Raw genomic sequence first — 25,721 nt, forward strand, 5'->3', positions numbered from 1 at the left:
CACAGTCTACTCCTGATCTTGCAAAGGCTTATTGTAGGCACTGGCAGTTGTCCCATTAAAGGCAAGGGGACTATTCACACTGCATCAAGTGAAGCATGCACTTAAGTCTTCAAAGGGGAAATGGAGGCACAGCAGGGTGAAGTGACATCACACAGCAAGTCACAGCTGGAAAGAGACTCCCCGTGTATTGCGCCATCCACTAGACAACACTACCTCTCAGCAAGCAGCTTTCCTATGCCCTTCCACTGATTGTGGAAGCAGAAGTGGGTTACACAAAATAGTATAGATCAGATTCTGTTTAAAGAGCTAGTCACAGCGCACCGTTATGGACGACATTTGTTTTCTGCCCGGCTTTGAATGAGACAACTTCCTTATCTATAGCCTGCTGCCATCCCCATCCCTAGAGCTGTGACCTCATCAACTTTCCTTAGTTCAGCAAGGTTGATAATTGCGGGAGACTCCTACAGAAACTCCAGGGGGCTGCAGAAAGTGATGTAGGCGGTTCAGTAGGCAGAGGTTTCTGTCTGATCCAATACTGCAGAATGGTATAAGTAGGTGCTGGAGGTGGTAGAGAGGCTAGAGAAGTTGTACTAAAATGTAACAGTATGGGCAAAGTTCAGAGATGAACTAGGGATGAATATATCCAGATGAGACTGGAAGATGGGGTGGCATTAAGGTAAGAAGAATATAACTACCTGAGTTGAATTTTGTCCAGGATAACAGTATTATTAAATAAGATAAATAAACAAACTATGAAATCTTTTCTGGCCAGAAGTGCCTGGGTTTCACATCTCACCCCACAGATGGCAAATCAATCCCATCACCCATGAGCACCATCATTCCAGTACTCAGGTGGAGGAAAAGGCCTCCTGATAAGTCGTCATCATCCCCATGTCCTGCAGCCCTAGGGGATGACTGCAGCGCTCTGACACTAGCCCAGCACAAAGTGGTACAGCTGTTGGTTATTCACCCTAGCAGACAGGTACCTCACTTGTCTATGCCAGCAAGGCCATGCCTGCACATCTGGTGCAGTGAGAAACCTTGCGCCACTGTGCAAGTCCTTCGGGTGCGTTAGATTAACATTCAACCAGGGATATAGCTCCAAGCAGGTTCTGTGGAGTGTAGCCCTGAGTTGGATCTGGTATTAATTATCCAGTGTTCTGCAGAGAGATAAGTACTTAATCCTCGAGCTGTTGACACTGGAAATGGACCAATCTATCCTGGGGTGGATATTATAGAAGGGAACTTGGCTCCAGCAGCTCTCCCTGCCACATGTGCTGTGCAAATGTTCCCTTACTCATAGGTAATGGGATTTCATAGAGCATATGGGATCTTTCTGTGGCAAAGCTAATCTGCAATAATATATGACCCAAGCGCTTAGTTGTATACAATTTCTCCCCTTTTTTTCAACCTAATATTTTAATTCTTAGTTGGAATTTTTCTTTTCTAGCTCTCTCCTCCTTTTTGCTTTTAATTATCAATCACCATCACATAAAGGCATGTGAGCTGGTGAAAACGGCAGCATTCTTCTCTCTAGTCAAACTGGCCAATATTTGCACAGCAAAAGCTGATGGTTCTTTCCAGTTCCAAACTACTGCACTCTCCTCTATCCAAGGATTTGCCTCCTTCATTCTGGGACACACTATCAACCCACTCCCCCGTCTCTCCTCAGCCTTTTCTTGTCATCCTCCCTGCTTTATTCTCTTCTTTCTTCATAGTGTGTGGTTTGTAGGGATATTTCCCAGTAAATAAACATTTTAAATCCACAAACAGGTATACATTTTTAGGTAGGGTATTATTATATACAGATTAGAATAAGAACACAGGTCACATGGTAAAATATTTGTCTACATTCATATATACAGGTTCTTGGGACAGTACTGTTATACACAAGTATGTGTTGCAATATTATCATACACTAGTAAGTCTGCATATAGTTGGCGGTCAGTTTTTGTACCCAGGTGAAGACATGGGGATTTGGTGCAGAATTACAATTCTTGGTTAAGTATGCAGCTGCTATTTTTGCTGTATATAAATGAGGGGTTGTTACTTTTCTAGGTATAATAGTTATTATTTATATTATGGTAGAGTCTAGAAGCCCCAACAAAGACTAGGGCCCCGTTGCGCTAGGTACTGTACATACACATAGTGAGAGACAGTCCCTGCCCCCAAAGGCAAATGGTAGGTGTGGAAAGAGGCATAGAGAAGTGAAATGATTTTCCCAAGGTCACAAAACATGGTAGTGGCAGATCTAGGAATAGAACCCGGGTCTCCAGCCTAGCTCTTTGACCACACTACCTCTCTAGTACTAGCCACACCTGCGGTCAATATTTATTTTTGTTTCTTTCACATGACAACTAACTCAGTGACTAAGGCTCCTCCTGAAAAGGAGCATGGGATTTGCTCAGTCTGAGCTGTGCTCTGTTCTAGATCTCGGGTAGGGGCATGTAACTGTGGGACTTTTGCTTCTGAGTCCTAAAGTACTGAAATCTCCTTGCTGCTCTCCAGTTCCTGCAAATGCCCCTTTATTAGCAGGCTGCGATAAGCCCCTAAATTCCTGCCAATAAACAGAGTTTGCTGAACATGTTGTAGCAAGAGGGGGACAGCATGAGTCAAAGCTGCCCTTTTTTTTTTTTTTTTTTTTTGCTAAAGAGGTATTTTTTGTGATAGATAAGAGGAGGTAAATTTTCAGCTCAGACTGAACATGGGAAACTACTTTTTCTCATCATCATTTTCCATTTCATTTGCAAACTCGGGCGAGATGGCCTGTGCACAGGCAGAAACACTAAGAAAATACTGATCTTAATAGGATGTGTGTTCCTTAATGACAAAATACAGATTGGGGCCACCAGGGTGAGCCATTACCAGTTTTTCTATTCCTACCTCTGCATCTGACTCACAAAGTGAACACAGGCAAGTCACTTCACATCTCTGCTTTATTTCCTCCACATGTAAAACAGGGACAATAACACTGCTTTACCCCGCAAGGGCATTCTGGAGCACCATTCAGTGAAGTCTGCAAAGTGCTCTGAGAGCCACGGACAAAGGGATAGTACAACGCAAGGACAAAGCAATAGTGCATTACAACCGCAACTCACTGACACCAGCCTCCCACCAAAGTGACAGGTCTCTGGTTACATCCTTCATAATCTGCAAGAGGAACTCACTCCCTATGCCCCATATGATGAATGGCAACGGATATATTCATGAAAAGCTGCCCTCAAGGAACGTCAGAAGTCAGAGTTCCAGGCAGGATATTCGAACCCTCTCGACAGGTGAGAACCCTAGGCTCACCCTCTCTACCACCCAATGCTATATTCCATGGCTTTAAGGATTCCAAATATCACCCCCTTTCTCCCCTTCGACACTGCAGGATCTGATTTATAGGTGAGGGACTAACCCACCTTCCCACCAACCAGACTTTATTTTGTCCTCTCTGGTTTACACTGGGTATGACCTGAGACACCCAAAACATGAGGTTACAGCCATGGAGCAGACCAAAAAAACCAGGGAAGCCACCAGCCAGACCTGCAACAGGGCTCAGTAATATTACATAAGATTCTGGCTGATGGTCTCTTCTCTTAGGGCCTCTCCTAGACTCCTTTCAGGCAAGGCAGGTCAGGGTATGCTGTAAACCAAAATTATGGGACAGAGGAGCAAAATAGAAAGCCAGGGAGTGAGGAGGAAGAAGTGAAATGGGATGCTGAAGGGCAACCTGTGGCTTAAGAATGACAAAGAGAAATTGGAAATGGGAAACCTATTGGGTCCCACCTTCTACTCCACACTTTCTGCCACTGTGGGATGGATTGTCCCCTATGGTATGTTCTCCAATTCTTTGCCCAAATTCAGTGTTAAATGACTCAAACAATGGACTTTCTCCCTTTCCATCTGGGAGGCTATTCCTTCCCCTAAGAGACCATAGCATTGTTAGGAAGTTTTCGCTCATAGGCAGCCTAAAATTTCGGTTTGCTCCATTTCATCCAATTCCTCTTAGCTTTCGGGCACCCTCAGACCATCCTAAATGACCCCCTCCCCTGGTCCTGGTACTTATACCTTTCACATACTTGTAGGCAGTACACACCCCGAAGAGTAGATACCCACACGGGAGACTGTCTCCCTATGGAAAGAGGAGGGTCTGTGTCTTCAAGGCTACCTGCACTAGTGTTACTCACCCCTCTGGCTAAATGTCCTCTACAGTGAAAATGATGCGCACCCAAATCCAGCACAATGGTTGGGGACTAGTGGGTGGGTGTGACAGGCTAATGCACGTCCCTTTCAGTTCCTGGGTAACTGCGTGTAACCCTTGTAAGAGAGGACAAGCACATTGGGATGTAGTGTAGAATGGACATGATGGCCATGACCTTGCAGGCCTCTCTCATGCCAGCTCTCGCCCATTATCTATTTTAAACTGTAGAGAATCACAGGAGGCAGGGTCCTCTTGGATGAAAAAGTCCAATGCCAGCCAGACTGTGGCTTGTGACCTGGTGAAATGTGGCCCATGTGCTGGAGGAAATGCAAATAGTTTTGTTGATGCTCTTACTCCCTGTTCACCTGCTTTAACATTAATTCAACAGCGGGGCACCATAAGCCCATGATGCCACTTGAAGCCTTTGCTATGCTGTAGAGATTGTCACCCTGGGGCATCGTACAGTGATGGGCAATAGATATATAATACCACCTTGTGCTGCTTCTATAACATACCCTGTCTCTACAGCACTTTGCAAATAATAGATCAACCCTAACAACATCCCTCCCAATTTTGCAGCTAGGGAAACTGAGGCACAACAAGGTTAAAGTGACTTGCTCATGGTCACACAGCAAGCCAGGGCAGAGCTGGGGATGGAACCCTGGGGTCCGGACACCCCCTGCCTGCTTTAACCACCCTCCCACTTATCTACCAATGAGAGCTGTATGATAAACTCCTTTGAGCACCAGTGAGGTGATGGATCTCCAAGAACTTGCTGCAAGAGGCAGTCTATGGTTACAGAAACTAATTTATTTCCCCTTGTGTCTGATATAGGTCAGTTCTTTCCTCCACAGAGTGGCCCGGCCACGAATCAATGGGAGAGATCCTCTGGTGAAGCGGAGATCAGGGATGGTCTCACTTCCAAGAAGCACCCGGCCTTCATGCTAAAGAAGCTGCTGCTCGCCTGTGGTGCGGTGCCTGAATTGTAACCCCAGGACCCTTAACAATCCCCACTTACAAGACAACGTGGGGTGGGGGAGCCATTGCCCCATAATCTTCAATCTTCCCTGCACAGGCAGATGACTTGGGGATGGGTGCGGTGCTCTCCAGTTCTGTTTCACCCCAGATCCCTCTCCTCAGCCTTGGCGGCGAGGGATCTCAGAACAACATTCTCTTGGTGTTGAGATGGTGTGAGGCACCTTCCCCTGCCCCTAAGGCAAGGCAGGAGCTTTCCGCTCGTTACCCATCACTCTGCAGTTCCCACAGATTTGGACGGTTGCTTATGAGGCTGACTTGGGGGCTATGTTCACGTCTCCAGTGTCTCCATCTAGGAGGTTCCACTCCATCATCCAGAGGGAGGTGGATTTCTTCCCCCCATTCTTCATGCTGGGCAGGCAAATCAGAGTGGGCGATGGGCAGGGAAAGGTGCCAGGGAGGATGTGCATGGAGACAGGAAGGACAACACCAAAGGCAGGAACTCTCCCTGGGGATGTCTCCTTGTCTCCATCTCATCTCTCTGGGGAGGAACAAGGGTGGGATGAGGATTTCCGCACTCACAGATATCCACCCTGAACGGGAGAAGGCCAGGCAGGAATCTCAGCACCATGCAGCCTTCACTCAATGAGGAGCTAAGTGGTGAATTTATTTACTAGGAATAAGGGCTGCATTCCTTCTTCTCTTTGCCTTATATGGCATGCGAGTCGATGGGTGTTCAGCTGATGGAACGTCCTGGGGTCATGTCTCTGCACATCAGTGCCAGGGCCTGACGCCCTCGAACCAACCCTGATGTGCCACCGACCATTCTGGGTCAGGACTACTCAGATTCAAGAGATATGCCGGGCATGAAATTACATCCAAGTAGGATTTGTGGCTGGCCTGGCCTCACTTCGCAGCCTGCTTGCCCCTAGAGAGATCAGGCGCTTTCCCACTGGGAGCACCTTGCTCGCCATCACGTGAGCCATGGAATGGACACTTATGTTACAGACAAACATCTCCACCTGCTCACACTGGGCATAGTCAGTCACCCTGCCAACAAGGGGAAGCCTGAAAGAAGCCTCATGTCAGACTGGCTGGGGTAGTTAATTAAGAAACTTCCAGCCCTGTCCAGCAAACACTGAATGCCAGTGACCTGATGCCTGTGAATTCTTTTCTCTGCTGCCCATTCTTCTTTGCTGCTGGCAACAGCAGCCCTGGTTAATGTGGGGAAATGCCTGCTGTCTCGAGGCTGTTAGAGACAGATGAAGTTACAGTTGTTGTTTTGGGATCATCACTGGAGTTGTTAAGTATCAAAAACTCCAGCAGGACGTCGGAGAGGCGGTAAACCAAGTGCCTGAAAGAGACAGAGGAGAAAACACAGGCTTGTCAATGCAAAGAGGCTGGAGTCTGACACATTTGCACTCGCTCAAGCAGGGTGTGCACCTATGTACAAGGCATCCATTAGAGGCCAAATTCACTGCAGAGCCCCAGGCTGGGGTAAGGGGGGGGGAAATCCCACACATGGGAAGAGGGGGAGGAAATGCTTCAATGGGTGGGTGATCCCCCCCCAAACAGTGGTTGCCTGAGGCTGCTGAGAAGTTGGGAAGGTTAGACTCATTAGTATGGAGAGTGCAGCAGAGGGGCTCAGAGATGCATACTAAATCTATGTTTACATAATGCTCAGTGGCGAGCCATCTGTGCACGCAACACATCCACTGCCTGCTCACGAAAGCCCTGAATAGGACTTCCTGACCGGCTCTGCCCACGGGGACCACTTTGATTTTGATCGAGCTATAAACTATAAAGAGCAGTGTAGCTGTGGCATCACAGGCAGCGGCAACAGAGGTAGGGCTGGGCCATCCAGAGTGTAAACCCGCCTGAAACCGGCGGGTATGTACTCAGCACAGCTCAGCCGTGCCCCCGCTGCTATGACCCATGCTACCGTGGCCACACGGCTGTTTATACTCACGCTAGCTCTGTGAGAGCTAGTGTGAGTGTGTGTATGCAGGCTGGGGAAAATCACACCTGTGATGTAGACGTAGCCTAACTTAAAAGCCTTTCCAAACAATGGGACAACCCCAGATTCGTCTCCTGCCAAGCTATTTGCATCAATGAAATCAGCAGATCACCTGAGATAATTCATAGCATGTTGAGGTTGATATTTTCTGATCGTCACCTCACGTCAAAGCCTCAGGAGATGAACTTTTGCAGTGAGAGCCCTTGGCCTGAAAGAGTCTGTTCATTCCAGTGAGATTCCTCATCATCAGAAACTTTCTAAGTGAGGTTTTTCAAGGGAGTCCATCGCGCAACGCACTACTTGGTTATTGCATAGCAATGACTCTGGCTTATGGAGGCTAAGAAGGCCCCATTGTCAAGGCTACCTGTTTATGATGGGTTGATGTAGTGACTCAAGGACCAGGTTCCAGCTCAGTCGACATCTGCTTGTCCCAAGGATTTCCAGAATTAAGTCTGTTAACATCAGAGAGACACTGTCTTTAAAAACCCACATCTAAATTACAACGCAGGGCGCATTGCACTTGTTCAGGAACTCAGTGGATGTTAAAGAGGCTTTTCTATCTGATTAGATGTCCCAGAAAATGATGCCCCTCCTCCCCCGACTTGGAGAAATACCAGGAAAACACACATCTTAAAGCCCAATCTTAATACCAGACATAACATCCAGCTCTAGAACCAAATGTAGAAGAGAGCTTCCGGACCAAAGAGACAACCTCTGGCTAGTTATAATAAACAGCAGATGGAGAAGAATCTTAACATGCTTTACAAATTATCCACAGATGGATTACTTCACCCACTTCTGAAATGCAGCCACCTCTGGGGTGAACCAGACAGCAGCTGTTTTAAGACAGAGGGAAATGTAAAAGAACACCATCTGGCCAGCATATCAGGGGTAATGATTTTAGTCATGTGGAGAAGCGTCCTGATTTTTTTTTAATGATAGCAGAAAGAATTCTGTTTTATACCTCCTTTGAAAGATAGTACCTTCAGCGGAACAGCACCTTCTTGCTGTGCTGGGGCACTGCCTCCCTAGAGAGTGGCTCTGAAGTAGGAGCACCACCTACTGAGTGGCCAGTACTAAAGGTGGGAGATGAGGAGGCCTGTATTTAGAAGTCACCAAATGGCAGGCTCTCTCTCCCGCAGAGTACTGGACTTTGCTGAGATGGCTGTGTGAATTATCTCGAGTAACCCTGGGGCAGCGCGGTGGCTGTTCACTTGGAACTAGTGGGAGCCCTATTGATGGGTCATTTAACTCCTGAGGTGAGGTGAATTTGCCAGGTCTTGGATCTTGCCGTGGCTGACAATGGTGTCAAAACTGCACAGAGTTTAGAGAGCGAGAATTGCTATTTTCCAAAGTGTTTCACACTAAACACACCAAAGGGGGGCAAAGAAGGGACGGCTTCAAGTCCATGCCTCTGGTATCACACATGGGTAAACACAAGCAGGCTCTCTCATGCTTGGAAACCAGATCTCTAGAGGTGACAATGCAATGGGGTCACTTGTGGGGCTCCCCAACCCTCTGCCTTGCACTGGTTTCAGGGATGGCCAATGAGCCTATGACAAACTCCCGTTCATTTGCAGTGCTAACAGCCCATGGTGCTCAGCATCTGCGGCACATTAAGCACTGGTTCCAGGTGTCACTATTGCACCGGCTCTCTCACATGGCGAAGTGGTGGAATGGATTTCAGAACCTGATCCCTAAAGAGCCAAGGCCCGTTAGCCAGATCCCACAGCTAGAGAGCCCTTGGGTGTTTATCGCACGGCAAACTCACCAGGAAGGAGTCCCATCAGGCTCTGCAAGGCCTGCTGTGCCGTCACCTCCTTCTGCTCCTGCGTCCTGACAGGTTTAGGCACCGCTGGTAAGACTCCCCCGGGCCATATGGATTCCTGCAGCAATCGGAGGTACTGGACCCAGCGCTGAGTGCAGGTCAGGTTAGTCACCTGCACTTCCAGCCATCTGCAGGCAGGCATGGGGGGGGGGGGGGAGAGAGAGAGAGAGAGAGAGAGGTGAAAGATGGCTACAGTGGGAATTAGCTCTTGAGCCTCCCACTTATCCGGGACTCCTGGAGAAGGGTTGATGGGCTTTATAAAATGTTCCTCCCTTCACAGCAACGGCCCACAGGGTATCACAGCCACTTCACAGCCATTCATTAGCTGCTGCTCCTCAGCCACCTGTGAGGCAGCTAGAGATGACTACTCCCAATCTCCAGATGGGAAAATGTAGGCACAGAGCACAAGGGCCAGATTAGTGACCCTCTTGCTTGCACTGTGAAGGAGTTACTCACACAATGTCAAGAGAGCTACTCATGGAACTGGCCACCAATGGGACCGTGGCCTGTGCTGTACAGGTCAGACTAGTCCTTCAAGCCTGTGGATTGCTCTAGCTCTTAATGAATGGCTCGAGGGCAGACTTTGGCACCGATGGGAGTAGAGCCCAGGGCTCCTTGCTCCAAATCGGGTGCCTTATTGCCAAGAGCATCTTTAATGCTTTTGATTTCAGAATCAACCCAGCTCAGAGACCAGCCTGATCCCTACCCTGCCCCACCCCACCCCAAAGCCAAAAACAGGCATTCTTGATGCTTCACTGTAAAGGGAAGACAGCTCCCAGGGGATCCGGAAGCCCCCAAGCAGCAGCATGCCCCTAAGCTGTGGTAGCAGAGGGGAGTATGTTATATTACCAATTTTCCTCCCCTCCCTAATCCCATTGCCAGCACAGCCTGGCGAGGGAATCTGGTCTGGCGTTGAGTGCCTTCCTTGTCCTGTCCCACTGCTAGTAGAGAAAGTCAATACAGGACACCACGTGGTGTTTTCCCATTGCTTGTGCCAAAAGCCAGTCCTCGTTTGGGTTGGGGGAGAGTGAGTAAAGGCTAAGGGGAGATGCTTGGGAATAGAAGGGGCTGAAGGACTCTAAGGAGACAACTGAAGGTCTTTAGTAATGCTAGTTCTTAAGACCAAAGCTATAACCTCCTAGGGCAGGGAGGTGAGACTGTCCTTGTGTTTTGTACTCATCTCCTTTGCCAGCTTTCCCTCCCATCCTTCTCAGTTCTGCTCATCTCCATCACTGGAGGGCAGTGAAATCATTGCAGCTTGCATCCAAAAATCTATGCCATCCATCTATTAAAAGGAAAGTTATGTACCCTCCAAAAAAACTTCACACTGGCTCTCCTGCTGCGACAGGACTATGCCCTTTATATGGTAACAACCTGCAAATCCCGAGGCTACAGCCACAGGAATGTCATTCCGGATAGGAGCCAGGAGGCATGTGCAGCCAGTGCAGGAAAGGTTCGTTGACACCACCCATGCTGGCCAGAAAATGTTACTAAATCTAGTGTGGATCCCCAGACTCCAAAACATTACAGCACTCTCCCAAGTACCAGAAAATGCCTCTGCAGTCAGCCAGCCGTCAGCTTTGGAGCTCCCTCTGCCCCCAAAAATCAGCCATGCAGAGTGGAACCCCATAGGCCTCCTGGGGAAGCATGATCTTAATCCTGATGCCACTCACATCAATGCCAAGACTCCCACTGACTTCAGCAGAACCAGGATTCAGCTCCATAGCACTGAAAAGACTGGTGCAATACCGCCGGCTGTGGGAAACGTGCTCTCTCCTCAGTCTGTGCCAGCAGGGGGCTCGACAGGAAACAGTGGAGTGTTGACAATGGGGAAAGCTTGCAATTTCTCCAGGCCTTCCATTTTCCACCTCCTAGAGTCTGGGATTCAGCCCGAGCCTGGAAGTCTACACAGCAAGGAAACAGCCCAGCAGCCCAAGCCTTGCAAGCTGAGTTGGCTGGCATGGGAAGCCGTGGGTGTCTAGTTGTTGTGTAGACATACCCACAGAGTTCCAGCAGATAGCAGCCCACAAGCAGTGTCGGGAGACCTGTCCCATTTGGCAGCCTGTGCTGGTGCTTGTGTTTGTAATTCCATCATCACTGTACTCCAGTGGCTTGTAGTACGTCCAAGAGCTGGGCCCTGCCAAGACAAACTTTATTTAACCTGCGCTCTGCCAGACTGTCTGCATTCTTCTCAGCCTGGGCATGCTGGCCAAGGGCTTCTTTCCCGGCTTCCAAATGCAAGTGGACAGAACAAGAGTGGCACTAAGAATAGAAACACCCAAAGGTAAGTGAGGGAGAAATCTCTGGGTAGTACCAATGGTTGTCAAGGGGCAGAGCTACAGTGATATCATTCCTCATGTGCCCCTGCCTTACATCCTAAGGAATACATCTCCCTAACAACAGGCTTCCAGGATCCACATGGAAGTTGTGCGCGTGCGCACCTGTTAAAAACTATGAATAAAAGTAAAGAAGACAGGAAAATAAAACCAGTCTTGGTTCCACAGAGCTGTAAGGTCTTTGTAATCCCTCTCAAAACAGCCCTGTTCCTGGCACTCCTCTGGGGGAGCTGGATGGTTATCCCAGAGACTTGGGACAGCTAGGGAAAAGGTACCATCAGCAGTGCTTCTGTGGGTATTGCCACAGTGCCCCATGGTTCCAACCAGGATCAGAGCCTTCTTATGCTATCCGAGCATGCCCTTGGGATCAATAGGCTAGTTTGCACCAGCCTTAGACAGCAAGGTAACAAGAGTCCTATCTAGGGCAACAGTCACGTTTGAAAGTGCGTTGGCTTAAACCCAACTTTGCCCCCAGCATCAGCACACTTTAAAATCTTGCTAGTCATGCTTAGTTGGTCATGGTACACTCTAGGGTCAACCACAACTAACACACATGGTTTTCAAGGTGTGGAACTGCGCCTACTTTAGGGGCAATGTCATGCTTAAAATCAAGTTAATTAACAGATTTCCAAGTATGACAGATGGTGTCTGAGAGGGTCACAGAACTTCGGGGATGTAGGGTTAAAGCTCAGCAATCAGGCCAAGGACCTTTCCAGGGATGTTAGATCAAATGCTTCACTGGATTAATCTCCACTGTGTTCAACAACCTTTATGTGCTTCCTTCCTACAAAGAGCAAACATGTTTCCTGGCGGGAACATCACCAAAAGAGCAATTTTAAAGCAAATGTTGCAGAAAGTTAATTTTGATTGTGGAATCATCAGTATCAGCAGTGTAAGCCTCACTCTGAAGACTTACTCTCATCCAGTTAGGGGACAGGACGTGCAAATGGTTACAGGCCATAGCGCTCTTGTGATTATAAAGCCCAGGATGGGGAGGGGGTTATTTATTACACTCTATGATTTTGTATTTTCAGTCTAGCTCTGTGCTTCCCAAATTGGGGACTGAGTGCAGGAACAGAGGAGAAGGCTGATCCAGACTCGCTCCCCATGTGCTCCTGCTGAGGTGGGCAAAGCAGCAGATAGCTCTTCAAAAGGTGCCCAAGTTTTCTCCCTCTCCCTGCTCCTGCCCCTAATGCAGCCAGTTTCAGGAACAGCTCCTGTGGGCAGGGATGCAGGCTGCTGTCCCAGCTGTGCTTAGCTGCAAGAGCACAGATGTCCTGGCTCCTTTCGATCACCAGTGGGCTCCACTTTTTCCAAACAGTCTGTCAGCTCTGGTGGGCTGGGGGACCAGAGAGATGGAGAATCTCCACAGAGAGAGAACTGAAAAGAATCAAGATTAGGCAGCGAGGTGAGGGAAAGAAAAGAAAGGAGACACAAAAGTTGAGGAGGGAAAGGAAGTGCAGGGATAGTTGTGGCACAGCCGATGGGGGCTCCCCTCCACCACCCCATTAAAGGGCGGACCCACCAAGAAAAGGCTAGGAAGGTCGGGATTGCTCGACAAAATCGGACCCGGGTTCCATCTAACCCAGCACATTCCGTCCCTGAGAGCCGCTGCCCTGGGAGCAGCGGGCACAGTCCCCTCATGGATCGGTGACTGGTTAAAAGACAGGAAACAAAGGGTAGGAATAAACGGTCTGTTTTCAGAATGGAGAGCACTAAATAGTGGTGTCCCCCAGGGGGTCTGTACTGGGCCAGGTCCTAGTCAACGTAGTCATACATGATCTGGGAAAAAGGGGTAAACAGTGAGGTGGCCAAATTTGCAGATGATACAAAACTACTTTAGCAAAGCTTTGGACACGGTCTCCCATGGTGTTCTTGCCAGCAAGTTAAAAGAAGTATGGGCTGGATGAATGGACTATAAGGTGGATAGAAATCTGGCTAGATCGTCAGGCTCAACGGGTAGTGATCAATGGCTCGATGTCTAGTTGGCAACCAGTATCAGGTGGAGTGCCCCAGGGGTCGGTCCTGGACCGGTTTTGTTCAACGTCTTTATTAACGATCTGGATGATGGGATGAATTGCACCCTCAGCAAGTTTACAAATGATACTAAGCTGGGGGGAGAAGTAGATAAGCTGGAGAGTAGGGATAGGGTTCAGAGTGACCTAGACAAACTGGAGGATTGGACCAAAAGAAATCTGATGAGGTTCAACAAGGACAAGTGCAGAGTCCTGCACTTAGGAAGGAAGAATCCCATGCACCGCTACAGGCTGGGACCAACTGGCTAAGAGCAGTTCTGCAGAAAAGAACCTGGGGATTACAGTGGATGAGAAGCTGGATATAAGTCAGCAGTGTGCCGTTGTTGCCAAGAAGGCCAATGGTATATTGGGCTGTATTAGTAGGAGCATTCCCAGCAGATTGAGGGAAGAGATTATTCCCCTCTATTCGGCACTGGTGAGGCCACACCTGGAGTATTGTGTCCAGTTTTGGTCCCCCCACTACAGAAGGGATGTGGACAAATTGGAGAGAGTCCAGCGGAGGGCAACGAAAATGATTAGGGGGCTGGGGCATGACTTACAAGAAGAGGCTGAGGGAACTGGGGTTATTTAGTCTGCAGAAGAGAAGAGTGAGGCGGGATTTGATAGCAGCCTTCAACTACTTGAAGAGGGGTTCAAAAGAAGATGGAGCGCAGCTGTTCTCAGTGGTGGCAGATGACAGAACAAGAAGCAATGGTCTCAAGTTGCAGTGCAGGAGGTCTAGGTTGGATATTAGGAAACACTATTTCACTAGGAGGGTGGTGAAGCACTGGAATGGGTTACCTAGAGAGATGGTGGAATCTCCATCCTTAGAGGTTTTTAAGGCCTGGCTTGACAAAGCCCTGACTGGGATGATTTAGTTGTTGTTGGTCCTGCTTTGAGCAGGGGGTTGGACTACATGACCTCCTGAGGTCTCTTCCAACCATAATATTTTAGGATCCTATGATTCTACTCAAGATAGTTAAGTCCCAAGCAGACAGTGAGGAGTACAAAAGGATCTCACAAAACTAGGTGACTGAGTGACAAAATGGCAGATAAAATTCAACATTGATAAGTGCAAAGTAATGCACATTGGAAAACATAATCCCAACTATACATAGAAAATGATGGGGTCTAAATGAGCTGTTACAACTCAAGAAAGAGATCTTGGAGTCATTGTGGAGATTTCTCTGAAAACATCCACTCAATGTGCAGCGGCAGTCAAAAAAGAAAACAGAATGTTGGGAATCATTAAGAACGGGATAAATAATAAGACAGAAAATATCATATTGCCTCTATATAAATCCATGGTATGCCCACACCTTGAATACTGCGTGCAGATCTGGGTGGCTCATCTCAAAAAAGATATATTGGAATTGGAAAAGGTACAAAAAAGGGCAACAAAAATTATTAGGGGTATGGAACAGCTTGCATAAGAGAGATTAAAAATACAGACTTTTCAGCTTGGAAAAGAGATGACTAAGGGGGGATATGGTAGAGGTCTATAAAATCATGACTGCTGTGGAGAAAGTAAATAAGGAAGTGTTGTTCACTGCTTCTCATAATACAAGAACTAAGGGTCACCAAATAATAATAAACAAAAGGAAGTATTTCTTCACACAATGCACAGTCAGCCTGTGGAACTCATTGCCAGAGGAGGTTGTGAAGGCCAAGACTATAACAGGGTTCAAAAAATAACTAGATAAGTTTATGGAGGATAGGTCTATCAATGGCTATTAGCCAAGATGGGCAGGGATGGTGTCCCTAGCCTCTGTTTGCCAGAAGCTGGGAATGGGCGACAGGGGATGGATCACTGGATGATGACCTGTTCTGTTCATTCCCTCTGGGGCACCTGGCATTGGCCACTGTTGGAAGACAGGATACTGGGCTAGATGTACCTTTGGTCTGAGCCAGTCTGGCCGTTCTTATGGACAGATAGGAGCAATATGTTAGATCATTAAAGGTTCATGAGTAAAAATACCTCTGCTTTAGCGATTTTATTTGCTGTGTGAGGCAGGCTGGATCAATTAATGGAAAACCCCAGATGACTCAAACCCAAGTGCTCTGACATCGCCATCAAGCAGACCTATTGCGCTAAAATCCAGTCCTCAGAGATACACCAATGCAACACGATTATTAAGGGTTAATATTTCTCATGCATGAACTTAAATGTGTAAAGCTGCCAATCTGGCACCTTTCACCAGCGCTAAATTCACAAATAATTTTTTGTGCTATTAAAGCACTAATATTTTGAGGTAGACACCCAGACGAGACACACACAGAGGAAATCAGGTAGAAATAAACCCGTTGACAAACACAAATAGAACTGGCTTTATTTTGGATGGCTGATAAGTTGCTATTTCCACTCTGGTATTTTACACAGAAATAGGGCACCAAAAGAAATTAAAACAAACCCATCACTGAACCATCTCCTTGTGTTGCAGAGGAGACCTGAAATAGACAGCAAGTCACCCCTGAGCCTCAGACACCAAAAAGCTCTGAAAATGCCCAGTGTCAAGAGACAGAACACATAGGCAATGGGTCCTGGCCTCTTGTCTGGAGGCACATAACTTGCCCATGCTGTAAGGATCCTCTGTTTGAAATAGCTGCCGATGGAGGAATGAACTGGCTGCTAAAAAAGAGCTGGTTTAATACCAGGGCTTAGGATGGAACTCCAAGGTCAACTGAAGGGGCCCCATCAAAACAGGATAAACATGAAAGCCCCGTAGTTGGGGAACATGGGTTTGGGGATGAGCATATACAGTGGCCCTATTCCCCAGAAAAAGGCAATGGGTGCTGCTGAGATGGGAAGGTCTTGTGGTAAAGGCACCGCCCTGGGAGTCAGCAGAAGGGGGTAAGTAGCTGTGTGTGGACTGAAATCTTGTTTGACTCCTGAATGCAAGATGGGCTGCTGTGCCTCGGAGGGAGTGTGGCTGACCACCTGCTGGATTCCTTGCCAATGGAAAAGGCTGAGTACAGTGAATCAGTCAAGCTTCCCTGCAGGTTCGAAGGGGAGTCAGGCAGACTTTGTCTACACACAGGAGTTGTACCAGTTTAACTTAAACCTGTTTTTAGACCAATTTAGCTAAAGCACTGCAAACCCTTGTGTGGACACACTTATTTTAATTTACAAGTGGCTTATTACAGTTTGGCTTAAACCTGTTCCTAATGAATGTAAACTAAACTGAAGTAAGCCTGGTTTAAACTGAACTACGAGTGCCCATGCAGGTTTCTGCACCAAGTTAGCTAAATCAGTTCAATATCCCCTTAAGTTAAACCAGTGAAGCCCCGCACCTAAACAAGCCCTGAGGCCACAGTCTCCAGCAGGATTCAAACCCATGTTTGCAAGAGGTGAAATGAGTGTACTAATCCCAGAGCAGCACCTTGCCCCCTCCTCCTGAGATCAATGACTGAACAGCTGCTCAGGAACAGAGACTTGAATTCCTTGAGGCCAATTAATGCACCTCCCAGGCAACAGGAAGGTAAAAAGCAAGGCACACAAGACCAAGGTAGTACAATATACCAAAGAGAATGGTGACACATGGAGACTCACAAGGAGAGATGCAAATATATCCATGCCTCCTATCAAAAGGTTCTGAGAATGTTGTAGAAACAGAAACAGCTCAACTGCAGGGCCAGGATGGAATCCCTCTGTCCCATGTACAGCATCGCCACAAAATCCCTTAGGTGTTCAACATTAACACTCGACAACAGCTTGAGATAGGAAGTGAGGGAATACTGCCTCCATCTGAAACTCCAGAGGGAACCGAGAGTGCATTGTTACTCCAAACTCAGCAACACAAACGTATTGCCAGGGTTATTTTGAGTAGGTATCCCAATTCTTTAAAAAAAAATTCCTTGAAGTCTTCAGTCGACCACGAGTGAGCAACACCTCAAGAAATTATGTTAAACAGAAATTAAAAAGTACAGCACCAAAAGTAAACTCCCTGCAAGTTGCATGGAAACTTTTAAAAGACACCATAATAGAGGCTCAATTTAAATGTATACCCCAAATTAAAAAATATAGTAAGAGAACCAAAAAAGAGCCACCACGGCTAAACAACAAAGTAAAAGAAGCAGAGAGAGGCAAAAAGGCATCCTTTAAAAAGTGGAAGTTAAATCCCAGTGAGGAAAAGGGAAAGGAGCATAAACTCTGGCAGATGAAGGGTAAAAATATAATTAGGAAGGCCAAAAAAGAGTCTGAAGTAGCCAAAGACTCAAAAAGAATAGAAATTTTTTTTTGAGTGCATCAGAAGCAGGAAGCCTGCTAAACAACCAGTGGGGCCACTGGACGATCAAAATGCTAAAGGAGCACTCAAGGACGGTAACGCAATTGCAGAGAAACTAAATGAATTCTTTTCATCTGTCTTCACAGCTGAGGATGTGAGGGAGATTCCCAAACCTGAACCATTTTTTTAGGTGACAAATCTTAGGAACTGTCCCAGATTGAAGTGTCATTAGAGGAGGTTTTGGAACAAATAGATAAACTAAACAGTAATAAGTCACCAGGAACAGATGGTATTCACCCAAGAGATCTGAAGGAACTCAGATGTGAAATTGCAGGACTACTAGCTGTAGTCTGTAACCTATCATTTAAATCAGCTTCTGTACCAAATAACTGGAGGATAGCTAATGTGACATCAATTTTTAAAAAGGGCTCCAGAGGTGACCCCAGCAATTACAGACCAGTAAGCCTGACTTCAGTACCTGGCAAACTGGTTGAAACTATAGTAAAGAATGAAATTGTCAGACACATCGATGAACATAATTTGTTGGGGAATAGCCAACATGGCTTTTGTAAAGGGAAATCATGCCTCACCAATCTACTAAAATTCTTTGAGGGGGTCAACAAGCATGTGGACAAAAGGGGGATCCAGTGGATATAGTATATTTAGATTTCAGAAAGCTTTTGACAAGGTCCTTCACCAAGGCTCTTAAGCAAAGTAAGCAGTCATGGGATAAGAGGGAAGGTTCTCTCATGGATTGGTAACTGGTTAAAAGATAGGAAACAAAGGATAGGAATAAATGGCCAGTTTTCAGAATGGAGAGGGTTAAATAGTGGTGTCCCCCAGGGGTCTGTATTGGGCCCAGTCCTATTTAACATATTCATAAATAATCTGGAAAAAGGGGTAAACAGTGAGGTGGCAAAATTTGCAGATGATACAAAACTACTCAAGATAGTTAAGTCCAAGGAAGACTGCGAAGAGCTACAAAAGGATCTCTCAAAACTGGGTGACTGGGCAACAAAATGGCAGATGAAATTCAATGTTTATAAATGCAAAGTAATACAGATTGGAAAACATAATCCCAACTATACATAGAAAATGATGGGGTCTAAATTAGCTGTTATCACTCAAGAAAAAGATCTTGGAGTCATTGTGGAGAGTTCTCTGAAAACATCCACTCAATGTGCAGTGGCAGTCAAAAAAGGAAACAGAATGTTGGGAATCATTAAGAAAGGGATAAATAATAAGACAGAAAATATCATGTTGTCTCTATATAAATCCATGGTATGCCCACATCTTGGATACTGCATGCAGATGTGGTCACTCCATCTCAAAAAAGATATATTGGAATTGGAAAAGGTTCAGAAAAGGGCAACAAAAAGGATTTGGGGTATGGCACGGCTGCCATATGAGGAGAGATTAATAAGACTGGAACTTTTCAGCTTGGAAAAGAGCCGACTAAGGGGGGATATGATAGAGATCTATAAAATCATGACTGGTGTGGAGAAAGTAAATAAGGAAATGTTATTTACTTCTTCTCATAATACACAAACTAGGGATCACCAAATGAAATCAATAGGCAGCAGGTTTAAAACAAACAAAAGGAAGTATTTCTTCATACAATGCACAGTCAACCTGTGGAACTCATTGCCAGAGGAGGTTGTGAAGGCCAAGACTATAACAGGCTTCAAAAAAGAACTAGATAAGTTCATGAAGGATAGGTCCATCAATAGCTATCAGCTGGGATGGGCAGGGATGGTGTCCCTAGCCTCTGTTTGCCAGAAGCTGGGAATGGGCGACAGGGGATGGATCACTGGATGATTACCTGTTCTGTTCATTCCCTCTGGGGTACCTGGTATTGGCTACTGTCGGAAGATGGACCTTTGGTCTGACCCAGTATAGCCATTCTTATGTTCTTAGACCTCTTTGTCTCATGTCTTATCTAGCATCCTCTCTTGCTTTGTAACACTAAGTAGGTAGATTCCCTTTTTAAAAACATACACAGTCCTCCTCCGTAAAAGAGAGGCACCTGGACAATTCTATTCTATTTCTTACACCAAGTACACTACCGATGGGTCTCAGTACCTACAACAGTATTCTTCATTTATATGCTCCAGGTTATTTAAATCCATGTGCCACGCCATGACAGCGAGGGAAACATGAGCTTGATTGATCACTCCTGTGCCACATGGGTACCCTAACAGCTCTCACTAACCCTCCAAAATCCTGCCTGAGCTTGCCCTAGCTCAAAGAAAAGCCTCAGAAGGACTCTTTGGAGAACAAGCTTCCTTAGTTGACCCAATTTCCTCATCAGGAGAGGACACCTGTGTCTACATACTTCACCACAGTATATGTGAGCATCTCCCAATCATTAAGACATTTACCCTTTCACTTCACCCAAGGCCACAGAAGGCGGCTGTATTGAACTTGTCCATCTAGATAAGCATCTTATGATAGTATTATTGTTATTTGTATTACCATAGCCCCTAGGATCTGAGCGTCTCACAATCTTTAACATGTTTATCCTAACATCAGCTCTGTGAGGCTGGGTAGGGCTGTTACCCCCATTTCACAAGTGGGGACTGAGACATAGAGAGAGACTAAGTGACTTGCCCAAGGTCATGCAGGAAGCCTGTGGAGTTCAGCAAATGGATGCCAGGTCTCCCAAGTACTAGGCTAGTGCCCTGAACACTGGACAATCCTTCCTCTCTCAATGCCTATCTCCTAAATCCCAGTCCAGTGCCTTAAAACACAAGCCCATTCTTAACTCACGGTATCCAAATGGAACAATGGCCCAAAACATAAGCACAAAGCTGCAGAACACTGTAGCATTCATGACTTTGTAGAATTGTTTTAATGAGAATTTTTGGTTTATGGGTGTGGGAGGGTGGGTGGGGCGGGGGGGAGTTAATCCTGCCTTGCTGCTCTCTGGGGTGCCCCTGATATGCAGCCAGGAGGATTTATTCCTCCAGGGCTCTCGATCCTTCCCCAGGAATAAGTTCACTCACAATAAAACTGATTTTTTTAAAAAATGACAAAAGTAACCAAAGCTGCAACTGAATCACTCCCACAGCCACGGGGGGCGGGAGAGGGGGAAAGAAATGAGGATACATAGCCAAGGAAACAACTGCTTCAGGAGCAGTTAGAGGAATGGAAAATAAAGGAGGACGATATCCCCCCCCCCCGCCCTTGCCAGCCTCCACTTTCAGCACCTGCTGATGCTACAATCACCAGAATTTATGTGTTTGCTTCTCCCTCATGCTGTCAAGAGAAACGCACAGAGCTCAGAGCTGAAAAACTTGGATCTGACGCCTGCAGAGCAAACCAGCCTTCGTCCAGTTTGCTGAATTGTTTGCAGAGGGCAGACAGAAAAAAAGAGCCCTCCATAAATTAAAGACTATGAAGAACCCTGAGCCCTTTTAAAGAGCTGGCCAAGAAGAGAAGAAAATAAGTAAACCATCTCCTTGAATTACTGGAAACGTTCGTCTCTCACTGCCCTGTAAAAAGTTTACAGTGGTTTAAACTGCGAACAATGTGTTCCGTACCCCCAGCCCGAGGACAATATGATGAAGTGTTTGTTCAGCAGTGCAGCAGCCTCCATCCTTCAGGGCTCAGCGCCTTCCAGTTGAACAGATTGTCTTGCCAATTTCACACCTGCTAAACCCACAGCGCACACGCCGCTCTCCCTCGCGCCATGGTGCAAACCCGGAGCAGCTCCGCAGAAGGCGGCAGAGCAGAGCGACGCCCGGTGTGAATCGAGCCTTGTGAGTTTATCCAGATACAGCAGTCTCCTGTGCACCAAGTGAGTCAGAATGGTAAGGCTTTACACACACTGGTGTAAATGATTTGACACGTTGCAGGGCAACGGAGCATCAGGCCTTTCCTTTCTCCCCTCTGACCCCACCGAGAGTAGCCCTCTTTCACAGGTTTGAGACATTGGGGCTAGTGTGTGGGTGTGAGGGGGCAATACTGCCCCGCTGCTCTCTGGGGTGCACCTGATATGCAGCCAGAAGGATTAATTCCTCTAGGGCTCTCAAGCTTTCCGCAGGAATAAAAATACCAAAGCTGCAACTGAATTGCTCCCCAAGCCACGGGAAGCGGGAGAGGGGGAAAGAAACAGAGGATAAAAAAAAGTGTCCCAGGCCCTTGATTTTTAATGAAGTCAGAAAGTTCCCCTGCTTTCGATAAGGTCTTCATCAAGTGTTTATTGAGCCAATGAAGCTCTTAACAGCACCCCAGGGAGAGGCCGGTCTCTGTGAGCCATGGATTGCTTCATTCGCCCAGTTCAGAAATAAAATACAGAAAAACACTGTTAACCCTCTGCAAGCCAGTAAAGAAAAATAATTAAATACTCTTTTCCACAAGAGAGAAGCATTGTTCCCCCGAAAGTCTTTTCTTCTCTATCTTCCCAAATGATAGCTGATCTCCCACCCCATGCAGAAGAGATAAATTAGCCCTTACTAAGGTGCTGACTCTTGAAGAGTCAAACCAAGGACAAAGGATATGGTTAAAACAATGCAGTATCTACTATCAAAGCACAGAGTTTGCTTGTTTTTATTGGCTGTATTTGGAAGAACAGTTTCTGAAGGAAAAGTTGTTTGAGATGGAGAAACGAAGAGTGGATCCAAAATTCCCAGGTTTTTGGGAGGACTGGATTATGTCAATATCCAATGTGATTTCTCTCTCTCTCTCACACACACACACACACACACTTGTGTTGTCATACAGAGCTCATCCTGGGAAACAGAAATATATACCTGGACCAAATTCAGAGAGATGGTGTAAGGTAGTCTCCCTTACATGCAGATTCCACCACAGGCCCCTAGTTTGCACAAGAATCTAAGATTGTGTAATTTACAAGCCATACCAATGTAGCTGTGCTTGTGTGTCCCCCCCCGGTGCAGATGCACTGTACCAGTGTGGCTGACCCGTTTCAAATAAGTGCAACCCCCATATTACGTTGACACAGCACATCTGCACTGGTATAAGCGATACGTGGAGTGGACTGCAATCTGGACTCCTTCCAGACTTTCTCAGACTTCTCTCTGCATTCAGAATCCGGGACTCATTGGGCTAACCTCCAAGAACAAGAGACTTGAGACCCAGAACGCAGCCTCAATCCAATCAAATGCAGGCACTTCTGCACCATTCATGGACAGCAAGTGACTTTACAAGAGAGATGGTTCAGTGATGGAGTTCTGCATCCAAACTCCTTAGAGTTTGGGCAGGAGGGAAAGGTTGGCAGGTTCTCAGTTTAGCTCTTTGTGGAGAGGTGGCCACATCACAATGAAAACCCCAGCATCCTGATGATCAGATGGCCTCTGTGCTGTTATTGCAGAGCCTTTCCCAGAGGTTAAAGTCAATTGGAAATGAAGCTTGGCACCAGCTAGGGTGTAAGGTTCACATATTGGGACCCCTGCACAGCTCAGTTGCTTTCTCTCCATGTTTTGTGGGACAGGAAGGAAGCAAAACCACCACATTTCCCATTCAGAGCTATTTAAGACCAGCACAAAAGCCCTCCCTGCCACCTCGAATTCAATTGGACAGGATCTCAACACACTTTATGGAGTGAGAGACAAAACCAGGAGACAGCCCTCTGCAGACCTGTCGTCTGGAGCCCTCCTCAGCACTCTCCTCTCCACGAGGCACTGTCCCTCCATAAACAGGCTGCAGTAGCATTGATTGTTTATGTGGGCATGGATAAATACCTCTAGCTCCTACCTGCTGCTGAACTGTCAGGGGGAGTAACCAAGTCAGATTGCAACACCCGTCAACTGGGCTCTCGCTGCATCCCTCCAGGCTGGGGAAGGATGCCGAGGGAGCTGTTTTCATGCTAAGGAGCAAGAATCTCTCCCGTCCAGACAGCTATCACTGCTGAACTAGAGGCGAGAGCCTGGCTGTGATAACCAGCCATGCTCCAAGGAGCTGCAGCTGACTGGGAGCTAGTGTCCTGTTGGATCCTCCCAAAGCAATTACAGACCCAGCGCTGTCTTAGGGAGATGGTTGCTCTCAGAGCAGGGAGAAGCCAATTGAATCGATTCAGGGCACCCAGCGCTGTGGCATCCTGCGGCCACGCACACAAGTTAGGAAGTGCAACATGGGCACAAGTAGTTGTGCAGCTTTAGAAGCAGGGAAGTTCTTGCTTGTTTCAGGGGAAAGAGTGACCAGTCCTGCTGCAGGTGTCCTCATTGTGAAAAGACTTGTGCAGTCGGTTGGGTCATTGCGTTACATCCTAATGGCGGCAAGACTCAGGTTCATCCGAGTCTCTGGTGGTGGGAAGAGACACCATAGCCAACAGCCTGCTACTGGCACTGCTCAGTGCCTCGGTCCCACCAGTTCCAACCTTGATCCAGTTTTCCCAGTGGCTTTGCTTTGCAGGAATGGCATCAGTCTGAATCAAGGCTTTCACCTGATCAGTTTTCACGGGTTTCAGCTACTAGCAATCAGCAGCACTCAACTTGGGGGGTGGGAGTTGCATCTTGTTTTCCGACTCATGACAGTGTCTTGTCCCAGGCTGCAGAATGAGACGGCGACAAAAGCAGGAAGAGAACCCAAGAGCCCGTGTTCCCATTCTCCTGCTCTCACCACCAGAAGGGAGGCAATTCCTTCCCCTAGCAGCTCTTGTGCTAGGGAAGGGGGGAAAATCACTCGCCCACCATCACACAGGCCTCTCTGCGGTGAGACATGGAAGCCATTCTGTGCCAGCAGAGCAAACTTCATCAGTTCTTAGATCAGGCAGTGACAAACTTCTCCAGTGGCTTCAACAGCGGGAGGAATGTTACTTATCCATCTAGCAATCTGGGCAGGACACAAGCCAGGACAAAACCCTCTAAAAGTGCCACGGGGTCTTAAATTGTCATAACAGGGAAGCACCTTGGTTTTGTGTCTCATCTGAGGAGGGCAGGCAGGGATCCTTGGGGAGGCCTACACTGCAGTGTCAGCAGCTGGATATTCGCTTCCGCCCTCTTTCCCTGTGTTCCAGATGGCTCTGGCAGACAAGCTGCTGAATCACCTGCCTCAGGCCATCTGTTCCCAGCTTCAAGGAGCTACAAAGTGCAGGTGCTCCAGAGAATTCAGGCCCATCCAAAAAGCCTGGCAGTGTGAGCAAGCAGGTTTGTGCCCGGGTGCTTGAGAGGGTCAGGCAACGCTGTGCATCTGTGGTCCTGTGTAAAGTCAAGGGGAGCAAGGAGGCTGCCAAGCGATTTGTTTTCACCAGCTGTGCTGGCGGAAAGAGCTAGCGAGAGAGACTGAAAAACAAAACAAATCCCCAAAGTTATGAGCTCCTTGAATCACACTTGTATTTTCAGAGGTGCCCGGGATGGCTAAACTGACATCAACCCATTCCAGCTCCAGTTCCCAAAGCCAAGGGGGCAGGGAGGACATACAGCAGCCCCTGTCAGCACACTAAGTCGAGAGCGCCCAAGAGGCTATCCAAGGGACAGCCGGTCCCTAATCACCTCGGGAGATCATCACAGCTGCCTGCTGTGTTCCCCGCCGAACAAGGGGAGGACGATCATCAAAGAGGCTTTGATATCGGAATAAGCGGTGGGTCCTTTCAATTGCAGTGGCTTGAAGTTTAATGGCTCTAGTTCTGTGGGCCGCCTGACAGCTCTGGCCACTGGCCTCAATATTTACCGGTGGCACCCTTTGCTTGCCCAGTCTTGAACCCACTCACAGCTCCGCTGATGCACCTCACTCCTGCCCTGCAGCATTCCCCTGGGACAAGTTGGGGCTGGGATTTTAATTTCCAGCCACATGCAGCAATCCTTTCCAGCCCTAATGTTTTGGGAGATCTCACACCTTATATCCACCTATGTCCCTAAGTCAGAAGGGTTATTCTGATACAGTGCTCAGGACCTTTTATAGCCATAGTGATGTCTGAGCTCTCAGTGGGCTATGTAACAAGAAGTAGCATTTCCAGTGGTTGGAGCGGGAAACTGGGAAAGTCTGAAGGTTTTGGCACAAGACCACAGGCTGATCCCAAATTGGCTCAAAACCAGGCTGGGGTCTGACGGAGAAGCTCAGACATGGCACAGTGAAGCTGGATGGCGCTTTGACTTAGACAGACTGAGGCTGGGTCCTATTCCTGATGAAGGGGGAAGGGTGTGGTCAGTCACTGAGCCAACCCAGAACAGTCTGAG

The 25,721-nt window shown here is 47.4% G+C and overlaps 1 protein-coding gene across 1 annotated transcript in view; it reads right to left on the reverse strand.

Annotated features, from left to right (window-relative positions):
- Nucleotides 1–2,918: 2,918 nt before the first annotated feature.
- SNX19 (sorting nexin 19) overlaps nt 2,919–25,721 on the reverse strand; it is a 52,062-nt gene continuing 29,259 nt past the window's right edge. The window contains exons 9-11 of the mRNA XM_084611734.1: nt 8,950–9,134; nt 7,543–7,630; nt 2,919–6,515 (exon numbers count right to left, since the gene is read on the reverse strand). Coding sequence (XP_084467860.1) covers nt 6,380–6,515; nt 7,543–7,630; nt 8,950–9,134 — 409 coding nt within the window. The 3' untranslated portion in view covers nt 2,919–6,379. The remainder of the gene's footprint in view (nt 6,516–7,542; nt 7,631–8,949; nt 9,135–25,721) is intronic.

The sequence above is a fragment of the Lepidochelys olivacea genome, assembly GCF_965140295.1.
Source record: "Lepidochelys olivacea isolate rLepOli2 genome assembly, chromosome: 22".
Lineage (NCBI taxonomy): Eukaryota > Metazoa > Chordata > Testudines > Cheloniidae > Lepidochelys > Lepidochelys olivacea.